General features: G+C 40.1%; 3 protein-coding genes across 6 annotated transcripts in view; 1 reads left to right on the plus strand and 2 right to left on the minus strand.

Moving 5' to 3' along the window:
- The window catches only part of pip5k1ca (phosphatidylinositol-4-phosphate 5-kinase, type I, gamma a), a 52,140-nt gene extending 34,854 nt beyond the window's left edge, over positions 1-17,286 (minus strand). For all 3 annotated transcript variants that reach the window (XM_005733975.2, XM_005733974.2, XM_005733973.2), the window contains exon 1: positions 16,904-17,286. In XM_005733975.2, coding sequence (XP_005734032.1) covers positions 16,904-17,036 — 133 coding nt within the window. In that variant the 5' untranslated portion in view covers positions 17,037-17,286. The remainder of the gene's footprint in view (positions 1-16,903) is intronic.
- A 1,086-nt stretch (positions 17,287-18,372) lies between these two features.
- gpx4a (glutathione peroxidase 4a) lies at positions 18,373-23,411 on the minus strand. Of its 2 annotated transcripts, none has more exons than XM_013911102.1 (7): positions 23,238-23,411; positions 20,740-20,834; positions 20,498-20,642; positions 19,784-19,935; positions 19,521-19,545; positions 19,266-19,325; positions 18,373-19,075 (listed from the first exon to the last, which is right to left on the minus strand). In XM_013911102.1, exons 1-7 carry the CDS (start codon positions 23,328-23,330, stop codon positions 19,043-19,045), a joined length of 603 nt encoding a protein of 200 aa, XP_013766556.1. In that variant the 5' UTR covers positions 23,331-23,411; the 3' UTR covers positions 18,373-19,042. The 2 variants fall into 2 exon arrangements, with proteins under 2 accessions (XP_013766556.1, XP_013766557.1); XM_013911103.1 differs by lacking the exon at positions 23,238-23,411 and adding an exon at positions 21,024-21,134.
- Positions 23,412-23,737: 326 nt separating this feature from the next.
- polr2eb (RNA polymerase II, I and III subunit E, b) overlaps positions 23,738-25,848 on the plus strand; it is a 4,806-nt gene continuing 2,695 nt past the window's right edge. The window contains exons 1-2 of the mRNA XM_005734128.1: positions 23,738-23,936; positions 25,236-25,410. Of these exons, the coding sequence (XP_005734185.1) occupies positions 23,880-23,936; positions 25,236-25,410 (232 nt within the window). The 5' untranslated portion in view covers positions 23,738-23,879. The remainder of the gene's footprint in view (positions 23,937-25,235; positions 25,411-25,848) is intronic.

Genomic DNA, 25,848 nt, shown 5'->3' on the forward strand with positions numbered 1-25,848 from the left:
ATAGGTTAGGGAAGAGGAAATATTACACAGGAGCCAAAACTATATTAAAAATTTCAGCCTTTAAACTAATGCTTCTGTCAGCCTCAAATGCAATCACTGTATATTATGATTACAAGCACGTAATTAACTCCAACGGGGAGGTTATTTGATGGCTTCAGGTTGCCTGCCTGTCTGTTTGTTTATTAGCTCGGTTACTTAAAAAGTCCAACATACATTTGGATTAAAATGTTACCAGAGGTTGGGTCAGGCCTAACTAAACAGTGATTACCCCTTAGAGTCGGATCATATGTTCACAAATATAAGTTAAGAGAAATGAATGTCCTCAAGAAAACATCACAATCCAAGGATATTTTCTGAATGCAGGAAGTCCGTTGATGCATGATGAATTTTTCAGCCTTGGCAGAGGTGTGAAGTGGGGTGTGTGCGTGAAGTGCAAGACTTGAAATCACAATGCCTTGCAGCTGTTCATGTAATTCCTGCCACATATAAACACACAAGCAGGAAGCTGATAAGAGCATGTTAAAGTCAATAAAGAAAAAACAGAGTAATAAGCTTATGTACCTACAAAAAATGTGAAAACAATAGTATATTTATATGCCTTGACCATGAATACAGGAGTCTTATTTAATAACATGTCTGTGGTATCTCTGCATTTACCTTTAACATATTTACCCTTCTTGTTCAGTGTTGCGAAGCTGCAGAACGAGGAGATACTGAAAAATTGTTCTCACTCCACCATTATATGGCAGCTGTAGAGTTCTTCAGGGGATGGAACAACAAATAGACCCTTCCAAGTAAACAGCTCCTAGCTGAATCTGTTTCCTATCTAAATGGCGATTTGTTGGTTTATGGCTTCTTCTCATAACCCTGAAGAGAGTCGTCCATTACTGGCTGCTAATATTCACGCGAGGTGAAATGAGACAGACTGTACATCATTCTGAAAACCCCTGCGCTTATATGATTATGTTCATATTTTACTAGTTGGTTGTTTTCCAATTCCTGAAAGACCATCCACGCATATCTCTGCTAAACTATAGATTAAACCCTGTGCATTTGCTCAACAGAGCTTAGATAATTATGCCTAATGATGAATCAAAGCAATCCAATGTCTATCAATATGCAGGAAAGCATGTTAGCAAACAGCAGGAAATAACCCTGCTGGATAATGGATGCTTTTCCAGAAATGTATGAACTGGGGTTTCCACGACTCCCATAATGTAAAATAGGTGTGATAAAATCTTCAAAACCCCACAAAAGTCTACAATACTAAGAGATAAAATAACCTGAGACATACCAATACACACATAAAATTTACTCTTGTCCAAACTTGCTTTACAATGTGCAGGATACTGCAAATTGAAACGCTTCTCTGGGGGGGACACGGATTGCTAAGATCCAAACAGGATATTCTATTTTTCTTGATCTCTGCATAAATGACTCGTTAGAAATATTCCCATATTTATTGAAATCTTTCAGGTTAATCCAACATCTTTGACACTGAGCTGGTACAATCACTCTTTGCTTTCTATGATGTGGACCTGAACAACACACACACACACACAAACACTCACATACAAACACTTTTTCTCCTTCTTGTTTCCATGGTGCCCCTATTGAGGTCAGCCGGCATTTTTATGACTAACTCACGTGTGCCTGGAATCAACAGACAGATGCTGCTTTCCACATGTCCTCTCATCCTGCTGTTAAATAGGGCATTGGTGCAGCCACACAGCAGTATATGATATAATGCAAACACATACACGTGCAAACAGGGTGAAAAAAAAAAAGAAAAGATAAGCTAAATAAAACCAAGTGCCAACCTCCAGGGCTGAAAAATGAAGCAAGAGGTGGCATAAACTGCAGTTCCCCGCAGTGGCCACTTGACACTGATTTTGACTCAATCCTCATAGACTCTTAGGTTAAAATGCCCACTTTCGGCAATGTAATAAACATGTTTGTAGCATTAAAAGGGGGCAAAACAATTAAAAGTCAGGAAGCAAAACCACTTCCAACAGCAAATACTGGAAAACGCTGGAAATCTATACTGGCATGAACTGGATAATGTGTTAAGAGCGAAAGATCCCACATTGTCTGAATTAAATCAAAGTTATCAAATTACTGATGAATTTAAAAACACCTTGAAAATTAAAGTGAAAAAAGCAGGCTGGTCCATCCATCCATTTTCTTCCGCTTATCCGGGGCCGGGTCATGGGGGCAGCAGCCAAAGCAGAGAAGCCCAGACCTCCCTCTCCCCAGCCACCTCCTCAAGCTTATCCGGGGGAACAGGCCAGCCGAGAGATATAATCTCTCCAGCGTGTCCTGGGTCTGCCCCGGAGCCTCCTCCTGGTGGGACATGCCTGGAAAACCTCACGCAGGAGGCGCCTAGGAGGCATCCTTGTCAGATGCCCAAACCACCTCAGCTGGCTCCTTTCAATGTGGAGGAGCAGCGGCTCTACTCTGAGCCCCTCCCGAATGGCCGAACTTCTCACCCAATCTCTAGGGGAGAGGCCAGCCACCAATGGAGGAAGCCCATTTCCGCCACATGTATGTCACTACCCATAGCTCGTGACCATAGGTGAGGGTAGGGGCGTAGATCGACCGGTAAATTGAGAGCTTTGCTTTTACACTCAGCTCTCTTTTCACCACAACAGACCGGTACAGCGTCCGCATCACTGCAGCCGCTGCACCAATCCGTCTGTCGATCTCCCGCTCCCCTCTCGTATCACCAGCAGGCCGGTCCATTTTTCAGAAATTTTACTGAAGTAATTAAAAATGGTACTCTGTAGTTTGTATGGCCCCCATGTGTTTGTATGCATCCCTTATAATATCAGGGCATGAATGGGGTCCTGGGGGATCTCCCAGAACACGGCATTAGTGGTGGACCTACCAATTGTGGTATTCTATGGCAACTGCCAATCAGGCTACATGGTGAACACAGGACCCAATCGAGGACATTTTGCTCTCAGGCCACCCTCATGATGTCTGTTTCTGATTGTTTGGCCAGAGGTATTCACACCAGGGCCCTGCTGGAGGTCCCCTTCTCCTTTCACAAAGAAGCAGATACTCTCCCTGCTGATGGGTTGAAAATCCTCAGAACTACTTTATGTAGTAGATTCTTCTTTAGTGAATCTAAACAACAAAATGACTAACAAAGACGAAACAACTCGCGTGTTTGCGTAATTCTTCACATCACACACACTGTAGACAGCCTTGTATCTTACTGACGGCAATGTCTGGCCCAGGATCAATATTGGTTCTCCCTGAGGATGAGCTAAGTAAGCGGCTTCTCTGAGATGATTGGTTATTATCTTGGCAGAGACTCACTGATGGTGGTCCAGCGATTGATTGGGTGTTAATTTTTCATGCCACAACAAAGCAGCTTTTGATAGTCGTGTCAAAGTGCGCCTGACCCACAGAAAGCAGAAATCCATCATTCTGTCAGTATTTAAATGCAGAAAAAATTCAACACAGCAGCCTAGTCTGTACTCAGCAGCATAAAGTAGAGCCAATGAACAACGCTGGATGATATAATGTAATATTATCTCTAATGGTGGCGAGGTCCTGAATGGTGCAGATGTTCAGAAAGACAGAATACCCTCAGGTTCTCCTTGTTTTTTGTTAAGAAGATGGTTAATATAAGCTTCACTCTACAAAAAAAACCAATACTGCAACTGCGACTTCTCTTTAGACTGAGACAGGGAAAACTGATCCGAAATCTTTGTTATCAAGCCTTTCTAACCTTGAGCCCTTGAGCTCAGTATCCATCAGGCTGTGTACTTTTCCATGACCACACCAGCCAGCTCGTGTAGTCCTCGCTCCTCCATCTGGTTTTGGTCCAGAATGAAGCGCAGGAAACAGTAATAACAACTTAGTGATAGTTTACTGATGTACATTAGTGCTATGTGTCGTTTGATGATTTTTTAAATGACGCTCTTTACTTAGCAGATACATGTGATGATCTCCTGATTTCTGAGCACCACTTTCATCTTACCACAGGACATCATCAGTGGTCATGTGGAGTTCACGCAATCACGGGTCAGGGCTGTTCTGGCAGCATGAAGGGGACCTATGCAAAATTCGGCAGGTGGTTTAAATGTAGTGGCTTTATTAAATATAATACTAAAACTAAAAGGAGGACAAACAGCAGGCATAATCCTGTCTGAAAAACAGGATCTCTGGAGTCAATTAACTTGTTTTGAATAGACCCATTCATTTGTAATCATATTTTTATTTACTCTCCACATTAGCACCCACATTTCCAGCCCTAATGTGACTCAGATCAAAGAAACCAGTGCTAGTGGCAGAGACAGTGATTAAAAGCATTGACAAGCTGGTTTCTGTCACAGCACTCCAGCGTGCTTATCTATCTAAGACAAGCCTGGTAACATACATTGTCAATATTTCCTTTCAGTTGCCTTTTCTTTATTAATCAGCTACTTTTTATGGTGTTATTTATAATTAGGGAGTCATCAACTTCCTAATGCTAAGCTACGCAAAGAGGCTTTAAATGTTCTTTGCAATTATGGCACCCTGGCAGAATAATAGCCTTACAGCTTATCCTCACTGCTTCTGCATGTAAACACACACAGAGAGAGGCTGGCATAGGGAGACAAATACACCCTGCTTACAAACTTCAGCAGGAAATACGGTTTAAACAATCTCTAAACATTAGGAGTGCAACGATACTCGTATTGATATTGAACCGTTCGATACAGTGCTTTCAGTTCGGTACGCATATGCATCGAACAATACAATTTTTTTTATTTATTTGATCAACTTTTCTTCTGACGATGCTGTCGGTGTTGAGAGCTCAGTGGATCTGCGCTCGACTACTCCGCCTAGGCAGCACTGTCAAGCGCAGATCCACTGAGCGCAGCACAAGCTAGCAAGACAGAAGCTAAGCTCGTTGCAACATGGCAAATTGAACCTCCCCCACCCTCATTCAGATCTGGCCTTTGGAACTATTTTGGTCTTCATGTGAAGTATGATCATGGACTAAAGTAAAACAGTATGTCGGATGTGCCACGCAATGCTCAATTACATGGGTGGGAACTACTGCGTTAGCGCAGTTAGCTCATTAAAGTGTTGACGCCGTCCTGCCCCACACACGGGGCAATCCGCGGTAACTCGTTAACAGAGATTTGCCGCGTTATGGAGTTAATGTCATTTTAACGAGATTTAGAGTGATTTCTCGATCAGATAGATTTTTTTAATTTTATTATTTTGTTGTTTCTGCAACATTACATTTAAAAACTGTACTTTTGAGTTAAAATATATATTTATAATTTTAATAAATGACAAATTAAAACAGCATGAACATTTTTTGTATTGAAAAAATGTCGAACCATGACACCAAAGTATCGAACCGAACCGAACCGTGAATTTTGTCTATCGTTTCACCGCTACTAAACATGTTACCGTGATTTAACATAGAACTATGATGCCAGCACACATCCACAATGTTCTCTTTGCAAAGTATTTTCCCTCAGGATTCCTTAGATTTACTGAACAATGGGGAGCACACACAAGGGGAAAGTCTCTATGTCCTCTGTTGTCAGCACACATCATCCACTTTGTGAAATACAGTGAGAACACGAAAGGAGAGGACAGCTTTTTACTATGCCAAGTCATCCATTATGATCAATAGCAAGCAAGTAGGCTTAATGAAACGCTTCCTGCCCGCAGCTGGCTCAAAAACAGATCCTTTGAGGCACATAGCCTGGAGCTGGATGATGAGCAATAGACAGATAAATACACACAGATATAAAAACTAAATATTTACTTATGGAACCTTTATGAGAAAGTTCTCCAAACTCCTGGCAAAAATAGCTTAGGCAGCTAATGGATTAATTAAGTAGTTATTGAACAGGAAAATCACAGACTTTTATCGTTGATTATTTAAAATGTGGCAGTTATTTGCACTATCAGGAAAATTGAGGTTCTGGTTCAAATGTTTGTTTGTTTGTTTTTACACTTCACACAGCATCCCAACCCTTTTGGAAATGAAATATTTGCTGCTCCGGACTTTTCTTTACTGTTGCAGCGTGATCACTTCGTACAGACACGACTGACCGCAGCAAGTCGGAGGTATTGTTGGTGTTGCAGACAGACAACATCCCAAAGAAAAAGCCAGCCAAGTCATGGTCATGATTACTTCACTATCCCTAATCCCAATACCATTCTCCCCAGGCCGTAAGGCTAACTGTCAGGATTATCAGGATAAGATGGTACTAATGCAGGGACAGGTGGGAGCAGGAACCCGTCTGTCTGTTTTTCTGGGTTACTGGATCCATTTGTCGGGCCAACTGTTAAAACTGATGCTCAATGATTACTGTAAGACTGACTTTACATTAGATAAATGATTACATATGTCTCAGATATCATCAGAGATGCACTCTTCACTACAAAACCTGTCTGCCATTATTTGCATCCATACCGATGTCTTTTATGTTCAAAACAAGAGTGAAAAGTGGCTGAAATGACGGCTGGGCAGTTATATCGGCTAATGACTCCATTCTAAATTTCACCAGTTGCATCTTAATTTCAAACTGTAGACTGGAGTAATGGAACAGGTGGGCATGAAAGTGTAATTTTTCCTCAGAGAAGCGTGAAAGCTCAGTGGACTTTGAAATGGAAATCAGAGGTGAGGGGATGCAAGGAGAGCTGCTTTTATTAAAGCTGGGCCAAGTCTAGTGATAGCGGGCAGGTTTTAAACACATCCCAAGGACACACACTTCACACAGCATGAAAAGTCAATTAAACAACAGCTCCTGACAGTCAGCTATTCAGACGCCTACCTGTGTGTCTGTGGGAATGTGACACCCGCTCACAGTGCACAAGCCAATATGCAGACGGAGTCAATGCAAACACAAATGAGAAGTTTTAATAACTACTATTTCAATGTGGAGAGGATCAGTTACCATGCATTTCTGTATGCCTTCAAGTGAGAATGGTTTAACTGTTTTAATATCATTGGATTTACACGTCGAGAGTGGCCATGTCCTACGCTCCCACAGGGAGGTCTCGCTTTCCTGCAAAAACAGACAGGGTTGAGTTGCAGAACTCTGTTCTTGGGCAAAGCTAAAAACAGCTAAGTCCTGCTGGCAAAATGACACACTCAAGTGCTCAAACTCTTATGTAATTTCAGTCTGTTTTTCATTACTGAGCTGCCAGATCAGAACTGAGCTTAGTGATCCTTGCTGATCCTCAAAATGCAATGAAAGCTGTCAGCCAAGAGAAAGAAGTCCTTTTATGGACTCGAGAGGAGAGGAGAGGAGAGGAAAGATAGTCGGAATAAACACAGAGGTGATCAGTCTGACCACTGTGTGCTGCTGTGTTGTTGCTGAGAGCAGCATCTTTGCAGGCAGCGGTGACTCAGTAGAAGGTAATCTCCTCTAACAGAGCTGCACAACAATGTCTCAGTCGGTATTGTCACACATGCAATAAATAATCTACAGAGACCTGTTATTTTATGCCTCATCTTGGTTAGGTGCAGAGACGAAAAGAAAAACAGCCCTCAGATCAAACTATTGCTGTATTTAGTAATGTGACACCGTGAGTCTTACAATACAAAAAGATGTGGGGAAGCTGTTTTTCCTGCACAGCTACTAGTCACATATTTGTATTAGATTATGTTACGATTAAGGAACTGTTGAGCAAATTTCTCACAAGACAGCAAAAAAAAAGAAAAGAAAAAAAAAAAGACATTTTGCCTATAATCCCATTTCTGCATATTTCCCATGTACTTCAGTCTTTCATCTATATGCTCTGGTGCATTGCAAGATATCCTTACTGGCAATCTTGCACCACACACACACACACACTACCCCTACAAATGGCCACCTACATGAAAAAACAGAGTGCAGAGGGCATAGCAGCACTGGTATGTGTTTCAGCGTCATATATACACTTGTCATGTGCTATCATTTACCATTTTATCAACACCAAGTCATGTTTTTAGCCCTGCACCACGTGTGGTTTTAAAGCCTTTTTTGCCACTATTGGACATGCAGATGAATGCTTATAAAGTACTCACAGGCTACAGCGTTTATAATTTACAATGTGGTAGACAACACATTCCTTAGCTACCAATGTAGCACAAAACAGTACAGATAATGAGTCTTTTTCTCAGGGTTACCCACAGAACGTCAAAACATGGAAAAAAGAGAAAAACACCTGTGGAGAAAATCTGCAGGAGTGAAGAATGTTTTGTTATGGCTGCATTTGATTTATGCAGTTTGCAATAATAATAATAATAATAATAATAATAATAATAATAATAATTACTGGGTCTGATTTAATATCTGTGCAAATACACAATATTGCATAATCTTTGCACTGAGGTAAATAAACAGAAAGTCACTTTACACCCTACTTGTTGTTTGTGTGCTGTATATTTTTCTTTTTAATGCTTTTTCTATAGTTGTTTTGTTTGTACAATTTTTATGTCTTTTTTTTTAAAAAAAGCTGCTTTCATCCCTTGCTGTTGGTCGATAGAGTCACCAAGCAAAATTTCATTGTATACCTCTACAACAGCAAATCAAGTATCTTAATCTTTAATGCTAACTGTGAAGCACAGACTAAAGAGTGGAGCTGTGTTGGCCTAAGTGCATCTCTGCATACGCAGCAAGTGACGAGACAGAGACAAACTGGTGTTATTTCACAGTCTATACTCATAAAAAGCATGATTAATGCTGTTTATATTTAATAATTAAGAAATTATTTAGCCTATTGTGATTTGTAAGTAGCCAACTAAAAAGATATTAAGTTATAATATCTGCCTGGTTCTTTCATAATTTTGAAACTTCGTCATAGTGCTTTTGGGTTCTCTTTATATGTGTAAAACTAATAGCTGTTGTCTAACAGGATATGTCAGATAAACAGTTTACAGGGGTCATCTTAGGCCAGGCTGCCCATTAGACTTAACAGATTAATGGAAATCCTGTTGATTTATGGCTAAACCTATACTCAGATCAACAATCTCATAATTCAATTCAATTCAGTTTTATTTATACAATGCCAAAACACAACAACAGTTGCCTCAAGGTGCTTTAGATTGTAAGGTAGAACCTACAATAAATACAGAGAAAAACCCAACAATCATATGAACCCCTATGAACAAGCACTTTGGCGACAGTGGGAAGGAAAAACTCCCCTTTAACAGGAAGAAACCTCCAGCAGAACAAAAAAACAAAACAAAATAAAGGCTTCTTCTTTTGTCTGCTCTGTTATTGGAAAGGGGTCACCACAGTCGATGAATTTGAGTATTTGACGCTCGCTTAAAATATAAATATGAAAAACAGAAAGTGTAAATTCTATAGAAAATTAGCATTAGGGCTGTTCGATATAACGATATATATCGGATAACGATATAAAAACGTCTATCGTTTCATTTTACGCTATCCTTTGTTTCGTGGTGTCGCAAAATAAACTGTTTAGGGCAATATTTTTTCATCGTTTTGATGGTCACTGTAGTGGCTATATTAATTTCTTAAAGTTCTCTCTTTCTCTTATTTTTATTATAACCACACTACAGATGGACAAGTGCCTGTTTTTATGCATTGTGGTTAGCAACAACGACGGTAACAGCATCGCGTGTCCGCTTGTTTATGTTCCACATAAACCTTTCACAATAAAGCTCAAGATCCTGTTGAGACTTTCAAAATAAACTGAATCACGTGAAAGAGCAGATTATTTATGGATGAGAATTTAAAAAGAGCCGCCAGGTGCTAAAAAATAAACCTTAGACTCAAACGTTAGAACAGGCTTTTCCCCGCAGCACGCCGTGTAATAAATACTCACAAAGAAAACGGCGGCCTTTACAACTTATGTCTAAAAATGTATAGTTTCATGCATCGGTTAAAACACTCGACTCCAGCAACATGACGCGCAGCTGGAAACACTTCCCGCAAGACGAGCTGCCCAAGATTCACAGAATTTACAGAAAATGTTACATTTTTGTGATTTATATCGTTATCGGACGATAGAATTCTTATATCGGGATATGAGATTTTGGTCATATCACACAGCCCTAATTAGCAAAACAAAGTTAAATTACATATTCCAAAGTTAAAGCAATACTATGGACGATAGGGATGTTCCAAGTAATTTCACACAAATTGTTACACCAGACCAAACCACCCAAGGATTTGTGTCTCCTCAGAATCTTAAACCAGACATCTTTTACATGTTAACCACTAAACAAAGGAGCCTCTATAAACATGAAATCTACTGAAGCCTGGAAATACTGGCCGTCGTCCCGAGAGGTCAAGTCAATATACAACCTGTTGTGTTCCTACATTGTTCCACCACAAACTCGCTTCACCTTTTTCAACATAGCAGAACAAATCTAAACAAAACTTTCTGAGAGAGAACAGTTTCTGCACAAGATGTGTTGCAAAATCCCAGCTAATCAAACAATCACATTTTCTCTTATTTACTTGCACAATGCTCCTTAAATGAACTAGGAAAAGTTAAGTGACAGTGACCATATGCTGACAAGTGAGCTGTTTCCACATCAGTATCTTCCTAATAAATATGTACATGATTAAAATAGGTAAAGAAGTCATCAGAAACCAGGATAGAAAAGCATAGCAAGTCTTTTGCCCAGAGAGACTAATCTGACCAATCGGAGAAGTAACTCAAGCGTGCTAAGAAACGATCTGTGCTGTGGCTGATAGAGACTGGAAAAAGCAGCCTTGGTTATTTTATCTCTTCTCTCGGGGCCCAAAGCAAATTCACCATCACACGAGCTGGGAGTAATGCTTATACCAGGGTCAGACTGAACTTGCCAACTAGGCCCACACTGTTTAATGAATGAATATATTTTCTCACAGCTCAGGCCCTATTAAACTTGAATAAACCCTGCAGCATCTTGGTCTTCCACTTTGTCAGGCTCAGGCACTTTCAGCAGACTCAGATAGCGAATAACTGAAAGATTTAGCAGAATTTTTAAAATTCAGAATAGAATATTTCTTTTACTTTGTGTGGTGTATGTATTTTCTTCAATTTTTATATTCCTGTCCTGTCTTCTGTGCTGCTGTTCGCAATGTGAATTTCTCAACTGAGACTAATGATATCATGGTGCAGGCTTTTCACCCAGCGTTTTAGGTTTTGTTATGGATTTATGATTGTTTCCTTTGCTGTAAGAGATGATTTGAATTTTAGGTTTGTACAGTACAATCCTGAGTTTAGTTCTTTTTTGTGTCTCTGAGTTTCTTTATTTCTGGTTCATGGATTCTTGTTTGTTGTTGTAAGGTTCCTTTTGTGTCTTTGCCTCATCCCTGTGTCTCCTGTGAGAGTCATTCTTGTTCTCTGTATTGTGTTTATTTATCTTGTTTCCCCAGTCACTGTTTACCCCTCCTCTGTCTTTGTCTCTCCTTCTTCCTGAGCTCTGTCTTGTCTACTCGCATCTCAGTGTGTTTCCTGTTTTATTTTGATAGTCCCTGTCTCATGTACTTTGCATCAGTTTTGCTTCCCCTGTCTTGTCAGTTAGAGCAGCGGTCCCCAACCCCCGGGCCTCGGACCGGTACCGGTCCGTGAGTCGTTTGGCACCGGGCCGCGAGAGTTGAGGCTCAGGTGTGAAATGTATGGTTTTCAGGGTTTTTATCGGTTTTCAGCGTTATTTTGTTATCGTTTTTATCGTTAACTCGGTTTTCCTGGGTCTTTTCACGTGTGTTATGAATAAATCTTCTTTTTTTTCGGTACCGGTACTAGTTTTATTTTGTAGTATTCATCCGCGACACCTTAAAGGCCGGTCCGTGAAAATATTGTCGGGCATAAACCGGTCCGTGGCGCCAAAAAGGTTGGGTTAGAGCTGAGTTAGAGCATGCCCAGGAGTGTTTCCCAGGTGTGCCCTCTCATTATCCTCACCCCTCTTCTTCGTGCTCCATGTTTTGCTCTCTACTACCAGGTTCAAGCTCTAACAGGCCGAGAGTTTAGTGTTTTGTATTTTAGTTTGTAGTTCTCAGCAATAAAGCTGCTCAAGTTTTGTCTCCTGCACTTGGGTCCTCATCCTGCCTGCCACACAGCCAGACCTTGACCAATGAAGGCTATCTTATCTTATAAGAAGTTACAACTGTTAACATTTGCATTTGCTTTAATTATACAGATGGAAGTGGCTTCTGGCTTAACAAGTCAACATTGCTATATTCCCCTTTCTTTCTTTTCATCAATTGCTAAAAGAAGGTCCAATTGCAGAAAAATATGCCCTAAAAATAAATTATATTTAGATTTATTAAAATGATTGCAGACTAATTCTATTTTTTGACAAACTGGTTAATAAACTGGTCAGTTCGTACTACTCTCAGACAGGTTTACTCTGATATTTGAGAGTTTTTGGTGGAAAAAAGGAAATTGAATGCTTAAATGGATATAGATTAAATTCAATTCAACTTTATTTATTTATATAGTGCCAAATCACAACAACAGTTGCCTCAAGGTGCTTTATACTGTAGGGTAAAGACCCTACAATAAAGCAGATGAATAACAGCCTCAAAGAAATCAAATGGTACTGATTAATAATCCTAATCACTTCTTCAAAACGCTTATCAGGGACTTAGGTAGACATTTACTGGGTGAGCTGTAGTACAAACTGTACAGGTCATGCTGCCAATCTGGAGAAATATAACCCTGAGAAGACACCATCCAATGCTGTTTGGTTTTTTTGGCTGAAAATAAATGCTACTAATTCTATGTGGGTGGTTTGCATTAGTTTGACAGTGTTCCTGTCTCACTGCATTCATGCTCCAGGTGCTGCTTATGAAATAATAATAGCCTGCATTATGGGCTCAGTAACTCGCTTAATTGAAAACAGTAGGTCTTCGCCTTATTTCCCCACTGAGTGAAGCCATTACAGCATGACACTGCAGCCATGTAAGAGTGAAAGCGAGTCGGAGCCTCCACCGGCGGCTTTCACACCTGCAAAGTCACCACAACAGACAAAAAATAAATAAAAAATGCCCACCCTGCCCTTATTGTCAACTGTCCAGCGGGTACCCCTAGGAGAGCGAAAAACCCTGACAAGGCGCAAGGACAGACAGCAGCAAACACAATACTCCAGCCTTGCTGTGGTGCCAGCTCAAAATATCTACTATAGCACACATCCTCCACACGCACGCAAAATCGGAGATGTAACTGGACTGCGTCATCATCTGCGTAAAATAATGACATCAAAAAACCTGGCAGAGGGTCAAAAACCCTACACAGGCTCCTCGAATGAGCTACAGGGATACAAACTGATCCTTTCCTGCATAGCTTCAGAAGGATAAAGAAGAAGGGGGAAAGAGAGAGACCTTGCCATAGGAATAAGAGGGGAAGCAGATGGATGGTAAATTCCACAGGAGGTAACCCACCCTTTGTGCTACCGTCAGCAGTTCTGACAGGCCGTGCCTGAAGCGAACAGAGAAAAACAGACAAGGGCGAGGACTGATGGATAGTGGCAAATGAGTGGCTGAGCTGAGGTGAGGGAATCACAGAGGAGGTAGATGAGCTGTGGCTCACTCTGGAGAAGCGAGGAAGGAGAGGAGACTGTCTCTGAGGATGAAGCCGAGTGCGAGGAGAAGATAAGTGAGACGAATGCTGCCATTGTGCTGAAAGTAGACTACGGGGACAAATTACAACGGCCAGAAGACGTGATGCTTTAAATGGGAATAAATGCTCAGACAGCTATTTAACAGCCAGCTGCGACTCCCACACAACGCTGTATTCACACATTGCAGAGCAACCCGCAATTACGCATTTGCAGGATCTGACGTAAACCGAGAGAGCTCACGTTGATCAGCATCCAACACCATAAAGAGCCAATCAGAATCAAGCTGAACCTTTACAGCTGACATTTCAATTAATCATTATTTATGCGAACTGAATCCACTAAAAAAACCTAACACCCTGCTGTGAGGGTCATCTGAAATTGTTATTGCACATGACTCGTCTTTAATGGACTTTTGCTTTTAGACCCACTCACTTGTCAGATGTTGCAAGGAAGTCAAAGTACGATCAGCACCTACCCTTCCCTGTTGCGGGGCTTTAGCCAGCTACGCTTTGTATCAGTGCACACATTACATTTTAGGTTGCAAGACAGCAAGAAATGGATTAACATTATACACGATGCTATAAAAACAAGAGAACCGAGGGGGAAATAATCGCATTTTTACACGCGAGGCTCCACGACTCTGAGGGATGACCAATAACACTGAGTGAGCGTGCAGTAGTGGTCTATTTGTTTGCTTTGCTGCTGCACTTAATAATTTTAGAACCATTTATCAAATGACAGATTAGGTGTGCTTACTGAACCACTGCACAGAATTTAGGTGTTCTGGGAAATGTGGGATTTCCTTTTATTTAATTCGTGCTCAAAGCAGAAAAACCACTTTTCCTGTGTTTCTGTCCTACCTTTCTCCAGCATCCTTCTCTTTTACACCAACCCTTTGCATGTCCTTCTTCACCATGGCCAAGCTCGAGCTGCCTCTCTGACATACTCATTTCTAATCCTGTCCATTCTGGTCTTCATCTCTGCCACTTCTAGCTCGGCCTCCTGTCTTTTTCTCAGCGCCACCGTCTCCAAACCATACATCACAACAGATCTCGCTACCATCTTGTAAACCTTCCCTTTCACTCTTGCTGCTTTTCTGTCACAAATCATCCGTGACACTCGTCTCCATCCACTCCACCCCGCCTGCACTCTCTTACTCACGGATGGTGATATTCCTATGCAAGCAAACAAAAGCAGCAACACGGAGAACGAAAAGGAGTGAGATCAAGTCTATACGCCCGACAGTATGTCAGCAATAATATCGTTTTCCTGGTTATTTAAAGGTCAAGAAGTTCCTCGCAAGAAAGCACAGACAGGTGAATGCCAAACTGTCAACTATGAAATATTCAGCAGGGCAGAGCTCTGTTAAATATCTCCTAAACACTATTAATGCACACAAGGCCTTTGTAAACCTTATGCTTTCCAATGCATGCGAGTAGCCAGTAACTGAGCAGAACAGAGTAAATGAAACACACACCATCTGCAGTCGGGGGCACCTGGATTCCATTTTCCTCCTCTGATAAATTTAAGCTCGACTACTAACCCTCAGCAGACAGTCTCTTTGATTCACAAGCCTATTCTCTGTGGAGGTGCTGAACTCTTGTCAAAGTCAGAACCTTTCTCATCAGTGAGAAGAAAAAAAACAACCCAGAACTGTGATGTACAGTGTGCAAGACCAGTGAATGCAACATGACTGGTGGCTGTTAGACACAAGGGCTGAACACACAGCTAAAAGCAGTTTTACATGGTCGCAAAGAAGATTTTATAATGGAAATGATGAATCCTGAACATGCAGAGAAAACATCAGCTTGAATGAACACTATTAAAAAGGACGAACTATGTTGTGTGGTCCCTTTATTATTCACTTTTGCGAGTTTGTTAACTCTGTTTAGCTCTCCCCACTGTCTGCCACTTCCTTCACTGCAAACTGGTTAATATTTGTTCACTTTACCCTCATTTATATAATAAGTGGCACCATTATGACTCATAAAGGTGTGACTCTAGGATGTCAATATGTTGGACACATATTGGACAAAACAGAGATCTAAGAACGCCTGCTTTTCACTTATATGCGTGTAACAAATCCCCTAAAAGTCAACCACAAATGGTGTAAAGAAAGTAGCAACTGCTTTAATACACCCGTTCTGAAAAGGGTCCTTACACCACCAAACCTTTTGCACAGCTGTGGGGGTATTGTAGTGATCAACTGTAGGGGGGCTGTTGGTGTGATTTTCACTGCAGCTAGAGTACACATATGGAAAATTCCACCATGACACCACTACGGCACAAGTGTGCAACAGTAAAGCTGGGGCTGAGAAACCTGGCTGTAGTGAGGTGACTCTGGAAATTGTTCTTTACATCACAAAGATAATATATTTCTTTCTCAATATAATACTGTGCTATATAAGGCAGGGCGCTGACATTTTAGCATAGACAAGGTTGTTGATAAGAGCATGTATAACTGGATATTGTATTTGCAGAATGCAACATTTTGCAAACTTCTGGATGGTTTGAAGGTCACGTGTCTTTAGATTTCTATGCTCAAATGTCTGACCCCAGAAAAGTGTTATTATTGATACACATAGGCTTAAATTCTATCAGCTGATATATATACATAGTTCCCTGGACATTTTAAATCTAATAATAATTAAATATTAATTATATCTATAAACTTACTGCCAATGGGCCTTTTTTTGAGGTGTCATTGCAGGACCACCACGGGTGTAAACGGCCAAATCAGTGGTGGTCTGATTGCATTTAGTTGCTTCATACTATTCATGCATTATCGGGACTTCCTCAGACACTGGTGCACTATTGCAAGGCTTTTACACCCTTTAACTGGTGTCTAGCCTGTTAGTCAACTGTAGTGGCTCCAGTTTGCTCAACCTTCCTTCTCCTTAATAAATTACTGGTTCCAGTAAGTGCCAAGATGGTGACAAATAAGCAAATTAATGTTTAGGTGCCCAAAGCTGGCCATGTGAATACATTCATATTTTTTAAAAGAGCAATAAATAAAAATCAATAAATGAAATGAAGAGGTAATGAGAAACCTTGACTTCACACCTGTCTGCTTTTATGAACCAAAAATATTAACAACTTTATCATCAGCCATGCAACACTTGTATTTGTCCGTGTGCTGGCTGCTCATAGTTGCACTTGTATAAATGTACCCTACACAGTTTGCAGTATGTACAGCACTTAACTTCACCTGAGCCCCATCCATTCAGCTTAGTTAGCCACTAGCCTAGCTTATTAATTCCTTGCTAGCAGAGATGAGTCGGGACTTTCTGGTTACGGTAGCAGCAGTAAAGCCGCGAGGGAAAATGGATGGAGGGACGACGAGAATGGCTTATGAGATATGTGGCAAAATACCCATGTCTGCGGCGTCCATCCCGTAGCTAACTCCCACAACCGTGTCCCCATCATCGGATGCTGCGGCCCCGGACAGCGGGCTCCCTTCCCTGGCCTCCGACAGCCCGACCGCTCCCTCGGCTGCTGCTTCCATTCAGCCTCCCGGAGGAAAAAACAGGCAAGCCCCTCCGAATGAAAGACCCACAGCGACGGCGCGATCCCGGTGGAGGGAAAGAGGATCGGGTCGTTTGATGTGTAACAGTAATCAAACGGAGGAATATGCGACAGCTATCCGCGACGGTCCCTTCATCTGTGCAGTGTTTCCTCACGACAGCAGCACACAGTCTGCTTCTTCCAGCTCCTCTGCACTGCACTTGCTGCTGCTGCTGAGCCGCTGCCGCCTGGTTTTGTACTGATGGGCCCTGTGACTCCCTCTGCAGGACTCTGAGTGAACTGCAAGAAGGAGATTTGACTGAGCAGTTGCATAACATTTCAGGGCTCTTGTTTTTTTTTTTTGATGGGGCTCAGTATGTTTCTGTTATACGTTTAACTTATTTAATTTACTTATCCAGATGACATACTTTGTGGACGTATGGAAACATCCAGGAGTTTTAAATCTTAGAGAGTCAGATAATGCCTGAGAAATGGAGAACAAATGTACTGGTGCAGATTTTCAAGAACAAGGTTGATTTGTACAGTTTTAGTAATTACACAGGGATAAAGATAATGAGCCATACCATGAAGATTTGTGAAAGCAATACAGATGTGAGATTTGCTTTGAGAGCGTTGATGGAGAGAAGGTCACAAGGTAATGTGTTTTTGTGGATCTAGGAGTGGTAGGAGTGACAAATGGGTACCTTTGCAAGGAGTAGAAGTAATAAATTTATAATGTATGAATTTATAAGATTAATAATGAACACATCAGAAGGATATATCAGGTTGAGCTGTAAGAGACAAAGTTGTAGAGGAAAGGCTGAGATGGCTTGGGCATGTGCAAAAGACTGATAATGGATATGTTGGATGAAGCATGTTGAATATGAAGCTGCTATGAAAGAGGAAAAGAGGAAGACCACAGAAAAAAATTATTGGATGTAGTGAAAGAGGAAGGTGCTAGGAATAGGATGAGAAGCAGATTATCTGCTGCAGTGAGTAGAAGACGATACTTAATAATAAAGAGTCTCAGAGAAGCTTAGAAATAAATAAGTTAACAGTCTTTTAAATAAAATCTGGGTGACATTTTTTAGGTTTTTGCAAGGATGAACTTACTGTGTCAAGATGTAAGATTTTCACTTATTATTACACAGAATTAGATCACAATGATATTATCAGGTTATATAGAAATAATTTTTAAAAATATCAGAAAAACACAGAGAAAGAAAAATAGTAATGATATTTTTTGTGTGGTGTAATAATGTTCCTGTTTCCCCTGCTCCCCTACAAATAGCGCCAACATCGATATAAGGAATTAATGATCCAGGCTACTTCCAAGATTCAATTTTTTCCGAGTTCTTTATTTGTTCTATATGTCATCATTGTTATTTTTAGGACAGCCTATAGGGTAAACTGCTCTGTCCACACTTTCTGAACAATACTGTGTTGAACAATTTCAAGCTCTAGTGCTCACTTCTTAAAGACTTTCTGACTCAGAAATGAATACATTTTCAGCTGAAATCCTTTTTAATTGCTCCTGTTACACAAAAGAAAAGATCCTTGTGCACATGAATGATCAAGATGTATCTGTTCCTCAGTACCAACACCTCAAAACCCCATAAAAACCCCAACACTTTTGTTTTAATCACAGACAATAAAAGTTACACACAAAAAATATAACAGGAACAAATCTTAGTATATTTTATGATGAAAACAATGCCCAACATTAAGGTGCTGAATGATGCTCTATTAATGGGTTCCCCGTCGTTCTCTCCATAGAACTCTATGAATATAAGCTCGGTCGCCTTCCCAGCAGGTTTGCACGCCATTTACATCAGGTCTGCCCTGCCTGCGATGCAGGTTGATGAACAGACCGTCACTGGTCTGGGATGGACTCAAACTATATCCACCGGTGCTTGGAGAGGCAGAGAAATGTGAGAAAAAAAGACTACTGGAAACACAAAATCAAGTGGATGTAAGTAAGCACGGTTTCAGGCATCTCTTAGAGGTTTAAAGGTATTTGGGAAGATCCTTTTCCACCACCTGGAAAGAAAGCGAGAGTTGCATGGACTTCAGTTGCATGTCTAGACACAGGGGTGATAAAGTTACACGTACTACAAACATCTCTTGTTGTTACTGAAAGCACAGCAGAGCTCATCACGGGGTGAGCAGTAATCACACAGACACATGAGCAATGAACATCTGACAGAATAACCAAAGATTTTGTACGTACACTTGGATCATCCAAGGGTCCATATCTCTTCACCACCTGACCCTCTCTATTGATCAAAAACTAAACACAAAAGAAAATAAATGAATAATTATAACACATTTTTTTTGCATATAAAAGCTTGTTCCATTAATTGTTCCATACTCTCTAAAATTATCCTTTATACTGTTTTTCAAATATTCAGTATTTTATATTTTATAATATTTTAGCCCCGTTGACATAAAAATGTTTTAAAAATAAACCGTAATAAAAACGTACCTTAGTGAAATTCCACTTGATGCTACTGCAGAAATAAACATAAAAATGTGTTAGAAAACCACTAATCACTCTCATTCAGTCAGCATTGGAATAAAAATGCTGTTAATCAATAACTAATTTAAATGATATGACTGATTATTGTTCAAATTCAGTTGTACACATTTTAAACAGATGACTGTACGCATTATGTCTGATCCAAACAAGCTTTTAAGATACTTTGTGAGCATATGACTGTGACCCAGATTCATTCATTCACAACTTACTTTCCAAACAAGCCCTTCCCGTTAGGCTGCTCCTTCAGCCACTTCCACAGAGGATGAGCGTTTTGCCCATTCACCTCGATCTTGCTGAACATATCAAACCGAGCCTGGAACGTGTCTGCAAACTGCCTGATTTGAGTTTCATTGCCCGGCTCCTAAAAGTAAATAGTATTAAAAGTATTAAAGTCTCTAACTGCTCTCAGTGGCCTGCATAGGACAAATTATATATAATGGCAACAAAATAGTCGACTAAAAACAGCAGCTTCTTGAATTTGACATAATCTTAAAACGTGGCCTAGTTTCTTTCAAAAACAAGCCATCTTTCAGACTAGTAGTGAGAAAAATGCCAAATTATCCATTGTGGTGTTTATGCAACTACAATTTATGCACATGATTACACACTTAATGAAATTATGAATGTTTTAGATATTAAAAAAACATTTCAGGAGATCTTATGCAAAAAATTATAAAGGTTTCACACTGGCTAAAATTTCACTTATACAGTTTTTTCTGTAAAACATTTAAAAAGTTATCGTCTATCTGTTAACAATACAACAAGACTTTCCACCATTTGTTTTTAGACCTGAAGTAACCTCTTGGGTGAGAGGTGAAACGTCTTTACAGATCTCCAGTTATCCATGACCTGGATAACTGATAACTTACACAAACAAATCTCATTAAATGTTGCAATAAAAAAACAACTAATGTTTTACATACCTGGTTCCCAAACTGGTTGGAAGGGAAGGCAAGGATGCTTAAACCTCTCTCAGCGTACTTGGCGTGCAACTGAGTAAACTGAGAGTAGTTTACTGGGGTTTTACCTCATTTAGAGGCTACGTTGGTGATGATGACAACATTCCCCCTGAATACACACACACACACGTGCACACACATTTGTTTAGTGACAAGAGGTTTATAATTGTAATAGGAGGTTTTAACAAAATGACAGAGAAATTTACCTGTATTTTTCAAGGGAAACCACGTTGCCATCAATATCCGTTGCTGAAAAGTTATAAATGGATGTTGCCCTCTGCCATTCCTCTAATGGGGTAGACTGGGGGAAAAAACAATAAGTAGTTAGAACACCGTGTTATTTCCAAAACTCCACAGCCTATCAGATGTGAAGAATTAATTTTAAAAAGAAAATGTAATGAAAATAAACATAAATCTAAGGAGAGCAAAAGCAAAGGTTAGCCCTCAAACGCAAAAGTAATGTTTCAGTCCTAATCCCGTTGTTTCTTACCATAGCCGGCAGCAGGACAGAGAGGAGCACTGTGCACCCTATCAGGCGCATGGCTGCCCTACTTAGCTCCTCGGTCTCTAAAAGTATCACCGCTGAACTTCTGTCCCTGTACTGAGAAAACTCACGTTCTACAGTGCTTTTGTAAAGCAAAACCAGGTGATCATTAACTAAACTGATAGGCTGTGATTGTCCAGTACCTCCCTCTGTGCTGCTGATTCAGTAAAGCCTGATCACAAAAGCATGTGTGCTGCAGTCCACAGTTCACAACTTAGTCCGTGTAGAGCAAAGAGCAACGGTCAGAAGAAAAACCAAAGCTCATTATGCATTGTGTTTAGTATCTGAGTGAAAAACTGGTGATTTGCAGCAGATATAAACTTCTACATTACCCTAAAAAGGCTGGATTTCTCTCTTTCTATTGTAGTGAGAAAAAACACTTTTTAAAATTTTGAATTTACATCAATCAGCTTTAAGATTATTACATTTTTTCACATTTTGAATGGAAGATGTGAAGACGAATCAGAGCCAGCTGCTTCAATCACTGCTGCTTTTTATCTCAGTATGCAAAGAGTACCAAAAATATACATTTTACAACCAAAAAAATAACAGTAACAGTGATTATCCCGATTGAATAACAGTTGCTGAGTTTTGCCTGTTTACGTGTGTAGCACAGGTTGCTTTGAGTCACTGTTACACAATCTCTTTATATTCTAGTGTGAAATTAGAAACCAAGTTTTATGGAGAATTATTTTGTGCATCAATAATCTCTCAATATTTTTTTAATATAATATAATTGCCAGTGCTGTTAATCCAAAGCAATTAAAGAACTAATGTGTCTATTTTGAAATAAAAGGGTTGAAAACAGTTATCTTGCCTGTTTTGTAAGGTTCCAATGGTCCATGAGCCATTACAAAACGGCTACGCGAGCTAAGCATAGAAACCTTTGACAAAAACATTCAAAAGAAATGAGTTTGGCAAAAAAACTTCTTTTCTTTGTTCTGATATTTTCACATTTGCATTAAGCTTAGACAAGATTATGGTTTAAATGCACCCATTCAACAATGCTAACTATGTCATTACATGAGAGCCTGCTTTTTCCCACCACAAAGTTTATAAGCAAACTTGAAACTTTATGCTGGGAAAAAAAACATTCTACCAAATAATCATAATCTCAGACAACAAGAGCAGAATTGTTACAAAACTGGCGATTATGTTTTGAGAGCTGGAGTGGAAGAGCCAAGCAGAACATTGCGCCACAAAATAAGAGATGAGGCAACATTTTGCTGTGATTTTCAGTAGTAAATATTATTTTGTCCAGGCAAGTGTGCAGGAAATTCAGATCTTGATCAAATTTAAACTACAGTGTTTCATTTAAGAAATAGTGTGTAGTCATAAAGTTTTAGTTTTGTCAGTTTGGACTGATGAGGCTTGGGTGCATATTTCTTTATTACAACTCAGGAGGTCTGCATGACCTCAGTAAACAAGTTTCATTAAGTGTTGAGCCTTGAATTGTAATTCCTCTTTTAGCTTTTCTAAATGTTGCCCTGATAAAGAGTAAAACACCAAAACTCTTGAAAACTAAATTGAAAGTAGCAAATCCAATGTGGAAGCTAACTCATAATTACACTGAAAATAATAGCAGTCAAATAAAATGTAATAATAATAATAAAAAGAAAATGAACTCTGTTCTTTCTCCACTTTTTCTCCACCACTAATATAAACTGATGCTGAAAGCAAACTTTTATTCTTCAATCATTAAACATCAGCTACAATAAAAAACATGGCCGGGTGTTGTGTCGATACAGAAGTGCCTCTCTGTCTGTCCTGATGATAAGCCTATCAGCTGACACCAGCAGCCAGAGTGGGAGCACAAACATCCGGTGTCAAAAACAGCACTTATAATGTATTTTTTTCCACCCTCTAAATTCAGTGGAAAGGTATGTCTTTAACTGTGCGGGAAAAAGCAGAGGGAGGGAAGGATTTGCGAACTTTGTGGGCGTCCGTCCGTGTCACGTGTGTTAATCAAAGCCCACCACAAACACGCAGAGCATCTTAGGTAACAGCCATCGTTGTTTACGTGAAAAATGGATTAACGATATTATTACAGCAGTAAAAAAAAAAAAAAAAAAGCGTGTTACATGAAATTGTGTTACACACAGTGGAAATCACAGACGTCACTCTGTAGCATGCAGATTAAATGGTTGAGGTTTACGTTACCGTTGTGGTTAATACAAAGTACAGCACCGTCGCCAGTAGTGCCACAGAGCTCGCTACAGCCCCAGTTGCTAAAATAACATAAAATGGCCTCATTTTGTTTTAAAAAGAGGACAAATTTACCACCGTGAACCTCAGCTGCAGACTCCGCCCTGCGGCGTGTTGTGAAACAGCGGAGGGCGGTGGCCTCAGAGACCAGAGGAGGGAGAAGGGACACTACTTTTATTATTATTATTATTATTATTATTATTATTATTATTATTATTATTATTATTATTAACTGAGGAGGTTGTTTCTGTTTTTCATCAAAAGTCCGTGTGTTCCGTTATCGTCTATTATCAAAGGCTTCAAGTTCAAAAAGTATAAATCCCTTTTCTATGTGAAAGACCTTCCTTTCGGCAAACTGTGGGAGATGAGTTATGTGTAAAAGTTTTGTAACAAAAAACAAACAAACAAACAAAAAAAACCCCAAAACAAACAAACCCTCGATTGCTGTGCGTCATCCCAAGGCGCCCAGCCTACGTCACTAGCCTGTATCGGAAGACGAAAGCGTGCGTCGTGTATGTCTGTGCCTAAGAGTGGGACATTCATTGAAAAATAATAAATTTAAAGTAAATCTAGAGTATACACACGGTTTGAGACGAGATGGATGACGAGGAGGAAACATACAGGCTTTGGAAAATCCGCAAAACAATCATGCAGGTAGGTTACATTTGTGTGTTTGTTTGTTATTAGCTTAGCATTTAGCTTTCTTTAACTAAAGAGTCGAAATCAACGGCTCACTTCAGGAAGGTAGCCTTGTTTACTGTTTTACTTAGCACACTAGAATAGCCAAGGAGAGCAGAGCATCATCGATCCCAACCAAGCACAGTAATGATTTGCATTATTTGGCAATTTGTTTTTTATTGTGCTATATGCTCGATAAAGCCCACTGTATCCCTGATTGTCATAGCATACATTTTTACCGCTGTGCAGATGACACCCAACTATGAAGCCAGATAACACACACAAATGAATTAAACTGCAGGATTTGATCCTGGATGATCTCTAATTTTTTGCTTCTAAATTCAGATAAAAGTGAGGTTACTGTACTCTGCCCTAAAAGTCTCAGAAATGCAGTATCTAATCAGATACTTACTCTGGATGGCATTGCCTTGGCCTCCAGTGACACTGTGAGGAATCTTAGTCTTTTTTGGTCCAGAATATGTCCTTAAATGTGTATATTAAACAAACACAAAGGACTGCTTTCGTCCATGTGTGCAATATCGCTAAAATCAGAAACATCCTGTCTCACAGTGATGCTGAAAAACTAGTTAATGCTGGCCTATTGCTATTCGTTGTCAGGATGTCCTATAAACTCCCTGAAAAGCATTCACTTGATCTAAAATGCTGCAGCGGTAGAAAGACTAACGGATTTACAGACAGGTGGGCCTTATTCTGAGGAAATAGTCTCTGTTGTGCCTATTTTTTATAATAGCAGCAGTGTTTGTTGTCCATTCAGAGTCCTCATTGATGGTATTCCCAGAAGTTTAAAGCAAGACACTCTCTTTACCTCCTCACCCCCTAGTTCCAGTGGTCTGAGCGCCCTTCTCTGTTGCCTGAAACCAGTGATGATTTCCTTTGTTTGTTTGTTTTAATGTTCGTGGAGAGGCTCTGCACTTCATCTCTATAGACGACCTCGTTCCCATTTGAGATGAGTCCTAAAACAGTTGTGTCGTCAGCAGATTTTATGATCATGAAGATCTGGCATCTTCCCTAGATCTGTTGTCTCTGTATGCATACTGATCTGGGTCGAAGGCGGTGGTCTTCAGGCTGGTTTTGATGGTGGTATATCCTCACTGGGATCTCATCCGGGCCAGCAGCTTTCCTAGCATTGGCTGCCCTGAGGGCCTGCTTCACTTCATGTCATGAGAAAAACCCACAGTCTGCTCAAAACTAGTTTAGATTTTTTGTTTGTTTGTTTTTAATTTGCCTTTTTAATATTTTCCTTTACACTCACAGCTCTGCCATGATAGAGGATATCTGGTGACACAGGATGAGTTGGACCAGACACTGGAAGAGTTCAAGAGTCAGTTTGGAGACAAGCCCAGTGAGGGGCGTCCCCGACGTACAGATCTCACCGTCCTGGTGGCACACAATGATGATCCCACAGACCAGATGTTCGTTTTCTTTCCTGGTAGGCGTATTCCTAATATTATAGTTTGTAATGAGTCCAGTCCTTAAAAAAGCCAAAACCACACCTTGTTTGTTTTTTTGTCCTTGAAAACTGTAAAATCTGTGCTGCCTAAAGAGGTTTTCCTCATTCCCACAAAAGAAACCCACCAATAACAAGCAACTACCAATAGCCCACCACTGCAATAAAGATATTTTTTGATCATTTTTGGGGGGGTGGGGGCTTTATTTATTTTGTTTTGTTTGCCAGACTAACAATTAGGGCCATGTGTACTTGGAGAATAATATAGTTTTTGTAGTTTTGCTTCTCTACAACACTTTGATGGTTTTAAAAGTCACTCAGGGTGTGATCGAAGTGCAGAATTTCAGATTTAATTCAAGGTTTTACAAAAGTATTTCTCACCTGTGTTTAGGAATTATAGCCTTCTGTTTTTAAGTGTAA

The sequence above is a fragment of the Pundamilia nyererei genome, unplaced genomic scaffold, assembly GCF_000239375.1.
Source record: "Pundamilia nyererei isolate P.nyererei 1_Seehausen unplaced genomic scaffold, PunNye1.0 scaffold00056, whole genome shotgun sequence".
Classification (NCBI taxonomy): Eukaryota; Metazoa; Chordata; class Actinopteri; order Cichliformes; family Cichlidae; genus Pundamilia; species Pundamilia nyererei.